The 6,660-nt window shown below is 44.9% G+C and overlaps 1 protein-coding gene across 1 annotated transcript in view; it reads left to right on the top strand.

Moving 5' to 3' along the window:
• The first annotated feature begins 433 nt into the window (after positions 1–433).
• Positions 434–6,660, top strand: part of GOT2 (glutamic-oxaloacetic transaminase 2, mitochondrial) — a 33,763-nt gene continuing 27,536 nt past the window's right edge. The window contains exon 1 of the mRNA XM_012647842.1: positions 434–653. Within this exon, the coding sequence (XP_012503296.1) occupies positions 565–653 (89 nt within the window). The 5' untranslated portion in view covers positions 434–564. The remainder of the gene's footprint in view (positions 654–6,660) is intronic.

Here is a 6,660-nt window from a genome sequence, read left to right as displayed (position 1 = left end):
TTTTGCTTACATCAGGCCCTGTTTTTAGACATAATCTGCTAATCTTACTTAATCCTCACAAAATACGCATGCTATACTCTCCGAAACAGGGATAAGGAAACAGGAAGGTGAGATGACTTACACGTAAGGAAACAGCCCAGCTGATGGTTTAGGGTTCAAAGTAAAGACACCTTGGGTCTTAATGACTGTAAGGCTTTGGGCAAAATACTTCAGCTATGTAGCCTACATTTTCCCAGCTTTCAAACTGGCATAACAGCAGACACCTCTTCGGTCCCGTCCGGCATGATTAAATGAACGAAGCAGAGCAAGCACCCAGCACCGGGCACAGGTAGGCAGTGATAAACTGTGTCGTCATTGTTCTCCGGCTCCTCGGCGGAGGCCTGGCCGCTCCGCCCCCGGCCGCCAGGGGACGCTGTGACGTGGGTCGGGCTGGCGCGCGGCCGCTCTAGCCCCGTCCGGGGAAGTCACTGTCCTTACCTTCAGCAGGAACCCGCGCCTCGGTTCCTGCGCCCGCTTGCCCTCCGCTCCGTCCCACGGCCACCCATTGCCCTCTTGCCGCCCACCATGGCCCTGCTGCACTCCGGCCGCGTCCTCTCCGGGATCGCCAACACCTTTCACCCAGGCCTCGCTGCCGCAGCCTCTGCCCGAGCCAGGTAAGCCAAGGGAGACGGAGATGGAGCCAGGACTACGGGCCCTGCCCAGCCGCGCTGCGGGCGCCCCAGTACATCTGCCTCTCCCCACCCCCCTACACACACACACACACACACACACACACAGACGCAAATACACGCGCTAACCTCCCCCCCACACGCCTTCTCTGTAACCCACTCGGCTTCCCTTTACTGGGGGCTGAAGATTGGGCGTCCGCGCCTCACAGTGACCCTCAGGGTACCACATCCCTCTCTCCCCCAATAAAGCACAGCAGGAGGGCGTGACAGCGCAGTCTCCTGGGGAAGGAAGTGTGGCCCTCTGCGGTTCCCGGACTGCCATTCTGGGTTGGAGGCAAGGGGAGAGCACGCGGGCGGCGGCGCCGGCCAGCCTCGCGCCAATTGGCTGGGGCGCCGGGGGTGCGCGTGCCCTTGACGGGCTGCCCTGGGGGGCGGCGGGAGCACCTGTCGCTGCCTCCCTCCCGCCGGCGCGGGTGGCCTAGGCGGCGGCTGGCTGCCGCACGTGTGCGGGCAGCGGGGAGAAGCGCGCGGAAGGAAGGCTCCCGGGGCCCCGGCGTCCTGGCTCGGCTTTCCTCTTTGCATTCCGTGACCTTGGTGTGCGGCATTCTCGCGTCTACGATACCGCCTACGTCCCCGTGACCGCTAGGCCTTTAGATGGAAAAGGGTCTAGGTGCACTGCGCCTCCTCTTTTTTTTTTTTTTTTTTAACGCCCTTAGGAGGTCCAGTAGAAGGGAAGTAGTCTTCCTCTCCATCTCGCTCTGCTCTTTCATTCAGTAAATATTTCGTAACCCCAGTTTCTCAGCGCCAGCACTGGACCAGATGCTGGCGATACGGCGGTTAACAAGACTGAGAGAACAATGACGAATTGTCATTGCTCAAAAAGTGACAAATACATAATTTCGTACTGTGGTATGTAGTGTGGAGGGAAAGTTCAGAGCATGAAACGGGCTCTAGTAATTCCTTCCTAGTAAAGATCAGCGCCAGGCGATTAATTCACGCTAGAAGCCGATTTGGGGCAAGCCCCTTAACTGTACTACCTAATGAGGAACCAAGTTTTAAGCCCCGCCCCCCCCGCGAGCAGCTATTAACTACAAAGAGCGAGGCATTGCTTGCCCTTTTATGCCTGCCTTAGCCTTTCGTTTGAATGTATGCACCATGTCTTTAAGCCAGCAGAACAGTCTGTCCTTTCCAAAGTCCCACAGTCTTGGCAGTATAGTTTTACCCAGGCTCTCAAGCTTTCTTCTCTTCCTGATTTGGCTCCTTGGCCCCTTGTCAAACAGTGCTTTTTAAGCCTGCCTACCTAGTCAGCCAGAATCAGGTTATTTACACAGCAAATCTGGAAAACCAAAAAGAAGCTTAAGATTATAGGCGAGAGAAAGTATGTTTCACCACTGTAGTAATGATAACATAATACGTTGTTTTATGGATTTGGCTGGGTGGCCTGAAGCTCTAGTTACAGTACTTGGGGAAAATTCCTTGGGGTTAGGGTTAGTCATTATTTCAGTTTGAGAGCCTGACTCATTTTTCTTTTCTGTCTTTTCCTCATTAGAATGTAAATTCCATGAGCGCAGAGACTTTATTCACTGTTATATCTCAGCACTTAAAACAGTGCCTGGCATGTCTTTCAGATTGAATATTTTTATTTTAAACCCTGATTTTTAACTTAATGTAACAGAAACAAGTACAGTATGGCATTTTAATGTTGTATCTTAGATCATAATCTAAACTTAGGCCAGTCCGGGTGCAGTGATATTTAGACCTAATTGATCACAACCAGTTACAGATTTCTTTGTTCTTTCTTCACTCCCACTGCTTCACTTGAATAGCCTTTAAAAAGAAAAAAATCTAAACATACAGGGGAACTACAGTGCTGCAAAATATGTGCCCAAAAAATTAAGTCTTAAAACATTTGAGCACCTGATGTTGAGGAATTGCTCCACAGACTTAAACAATGATACATGATTGGGTGGTGGAACCAGATGCCGTATCTGGCCATGAGTGTTAACGGTTCAGACAAGGAAGTCAGAACCTTCACTTTTTCCAATATAGAAATGATCTTTACCTAGAGCCAAATGGTAAAAGTGGAAAACATTTAAAATAAACTCAACCCATTGAAGTTTCTTTTTAAACAGCTCATTCTAATACAGTAAAACCTTGGCAATTGGTATTCTGAAGAACTGAGGATCCAAGTATTTAAATACTTAGATTGTTTAAATAGAACTCTTTCTAAATTCCAGTTTATCATTTAGCTGCATTTTTTAAACACTGGACATAAAACTTGTTGACCTGTGCTATAAAAGCATAGTGACTTAAGATCAGGCATAGTCACAGGTCAATGAAAGAAAAAAATATGTTAACATATTTTGATTTATAATAATTTGTTTCTGATTATTTAAATTTTAGTGAAATAATTGAAGATGTATCACAAGACCCCTTAGCAAGGCAATGCTTAACAGTGAATGGTACAATAACCATTAGTTAGAAGATCACAATTGTGGTATTGCCTCTGCCATTTCTAGCTCTATGATTGTGGACAAGATAATTAACTTCTCATTTTAAAATAAGAACGTGAGGAAAAACATTTTAAAGCACTAAGTAGGCTAAAGCCCTGGGAAAATCACAAGGCATTTCAATTAGAAAAGCTTATCTGAATACTTTGTACCTAACATTTTTTGGTTGACTAGTCAGTATTGCTCAATGTTTGAGATTTTGTGTTTATATCCAAAGTACATTGATAGGAATCACTTTGTAGGCCACAGGTTATCAGCTTCAGTTTTGTCCCTAGAGCATTCTTGTTTTCATCTACTATAATTCTTTTAAGAAGTGGAATGATGAAGGGCATAGAGGAGCTGGAACGTGATTATTAATGTAGAGCCAATCAAATTGAGTATCCTTGCTCCTATATTTAGATTGTGTAAAATTCAATATTTTTAAGTTACTTTTAGAATTCTTCTTAAGAGATATAGCAGAAGACTCAATCAAGGCTATGATTTCTGAAAGAATTTCTGTTTAATGTTTTAAAGAACTTGATAAATAGGTGCTTTTCACACTAACAAGAATGATGGCTTCTGTCCTTGTGGTTAAGAGCAGTGGGCAGTGGCTCTGTCATTATTGATAGAAGGCCCTGGATACAGACTTTTTTTTTTTTTTTTGAGACAAGAATCTCGCTATGTTGCCCAGGCAGAACTAGAACCCTGGGCTCCAGTGATCCTCCCACCTTAGCCTCCCAAGTAACTTAAGACTGTAGGCTCACATCACTGTGCCTAATCAGACCATCTTTTTGAAAATGAAAACTGCTTTCTAGAAGTATTCTCTTTTATAATCTGTCCTTGACATTCAAAGTATTCCTTTCACTCAGCAGTTAATGACAGTGACATAAATAGGCACGTGGCTACATGTTTTCAGGGTCTGAATTGTAGATAAGAAATAACGAAAGCTGGCTGGGCACCGTGGCTCACTCCTGTAATCCTAGCACTTTGGGAGGGTGAGGGGGGAAGGACACTTGAGGCCAGGAGTTTGAGACCAGACTGGGCAGTAGCAAGACTCCGTCTCTACAAAATGTTTTTAAAAATTAGCCAGGCACACTAGTGCATGCCTGTAATCCCAGCTACTTAGGAGGCTGAGCCAAGAGAATTGCTTGAGCCCAGGAGTTCAAGGTTACAGTGATAGCCCCACTGCACTCCAGCCCCGGAGAGAGAGCAAGACCCTGTCTCAAAAAAAGAAAGGAAGAAAGAATGAATGAGAGCTTTCTTCAGGCCCTATTCACAAGTTGCTTCAAGGTATCTATATCTGTGTTTCTTGTTATTGCTTAAGTACTAGGAATAACCAAGCATCTAGAGCTACAACAACAAGAGTGGGAGGGATTTTGAGTCCTGGCACTAGAGCTAGTGAGAGACAAGGGTAATAACGATAATGTCTCCTGAGACTAGAAAAAACTAAGTACAGGTAGTAATAATTGAAAAGCAGTTCAAATATGGGGCTGGTGGTGGGGGAGAAGGGAAAAAAAAGAAGAAAGAAAAGCAGAAAAGGCCAGGCATGGTGGCTCACACCTATAATCCTAGCACTCTGGGAGCCAGAAGCAGGAGGATCATTTGAGGTCAAGGGTTTGAGAACAGCCTGAGCAAGAACAAGACCCCGTCTCTACAAAAAATAGAAAGAAAAAATTATCTAGGCATGGCCGCGTGCGCCTGTAGTCCCAGCTACTCGGGAGGCTGAGGCAGAAGGATTGCTTGAGCCCAGGAAGTTGAGGTTGTAGTGAGCTATGATGATTCCACTGCACTGTAGCCGGGCAACAGAGCAAAACTCTGTCCAAAAAAAAAAAGGAAGAGCAGAAAAAAATATGCATTCAGTCATAAAGTCTTATGACTATATATGCTCCTTGAATTCTCTACATACTGACCTCCGCAGGCTCCATACTAGGATGCAGGGTGGTTACAAATAAAAGTGTAATAGTAATAATTTAGTGACAGTTAACATCAATCACTCTGCCAGGCTCTATTCCGAGTGTTTTTTAATTCTTATACCAGCCCTGTAAGATAGATACTATTATGCCCCTATTTTACAGATGAGGAAAGTTGAGACTTAGAGAAGCTAATTCACTTGCCTGTACTCACACAGCTGGTAGGCGGCTGAGCTGTTATTCCAATTCATGCAGTTTGCCCACTACTGAAATTGTCCAAGGCAAGCTATTAAGAGAACCCATTAAAAGAAGAGACTAAGAAATCCAAAAAGAGGAATAATCTGCCCTTAAATAACAGAGAACTAACTGTACACACTAATTACAACTATTGAGACTGAGGCAGTTTTTAACTTGTTAGGAGAGCATAAATCCAACTCAGTACTGCAATCCAGTGTGTTTCATAGAGGAGTGAGGTGTATGAGTGCTGACTGGCCACAAGCTCAATAAGAGAGCCTTTGTCAGGAGACAAATGTTAACGAAATAATTCAAGAGCTCATCAGCATCGTGAGCACAGAGAAATTCCACTGTGCTGTGCTGAAACATTTGACTGAGATTGGATAAATGATTACTAAGAGAACTTGGGTGATTTCACCTAGGTAATTTGGAGCCTTGCTTCCTTACCTTCCACTTTCTGCTGAAACAGTACCCAGTTCTTTCTCACCCTTAATCCTTTATTTGTAAGCCTCTGCTTGGAATGCCCTTTTTCTCTTCCTTTCATTCTTAGCACTCAGCTCATGGGTCATATCCTCCTGCAAGCCTTTCTGACCCTATACAGTGTTTTCCTCCCTTCCCCAAGCTATTAGGTCCTCTCCTCAGGGTTCCCATAAATAATATCCTATGCCCTGGGCCTGTCTTTATCCCTGTCCATCATCTCCCTCAATCTGGCATTGTTTGCAACTCCCTGCTAGTCACCCCCCCACCCCCCGCCACCCCCGGAGTAATCAGGTGGTAAGGGATTGTGTTTTACTCTTCTTTACATTAGCACATAGCAGGTTCTTAATGATTGATTTAGGAGATCATAAAGACTTTGTGTTATATATTATGAAACTATATAAAAAGCTTCTTGCTTATTTCTTACTTCCCCTGAAGAAAAGAGGTATAATAATCTTTTTCTCAGGACAGTAGTTTACCATGAGATTTTTAAAAATCTCCTTTTGATACATTAATGCATCCATTCTGCCAGCAGGGTGTTTATTGGAAGAAAAGATGGCACTTTCCAAGGACCCTCTAGGAAATTGCAAAGATAGTTTTGTGGTGGATTTGGGGTTTTATTTTGTTTTTTGGGTGTTTGTCTGCTTGTTTGTTTTTTGACACAGTCTCACTCTATCACCCAGACTAGAGTGCAGTGCCATCATCATAGCTCACTGCAACTTCCAACTCCTGGGCTCCAGTGATTCTCTTGCCTCAATCTCTGGAGCCGCTGAGACCACAGGCATGCGCAACCATGCCGGCTAATTTTTCTATTTTTTTGTAGAGATGGGGTCTCACTGGTGCTCAGGCTGGTCTCAAACTCCTGGCCCCAAGCAGTCTTCC

Source organism: Propithecus coquereli, unplaced genomic scaffold (genome assembly GCF_000956105.1).
Source record: "Propithecus coquereli isolate 6110/MARCELLA unplaced genomic scaffold, Pcoq_1.0 Scaffold272, whole genome shotgun sequence".
In the NCBI taxonomy this organism is placed as follows: domain Eukaryota; kingdom Metazoa; phylum Chordata; class Mammalia; order Primates; family Indriidae; genus Propithecus; species Propithecus coquereli.
This window is presented reverse-complemented; position numbering and strand designations above follow the sequence as displayed.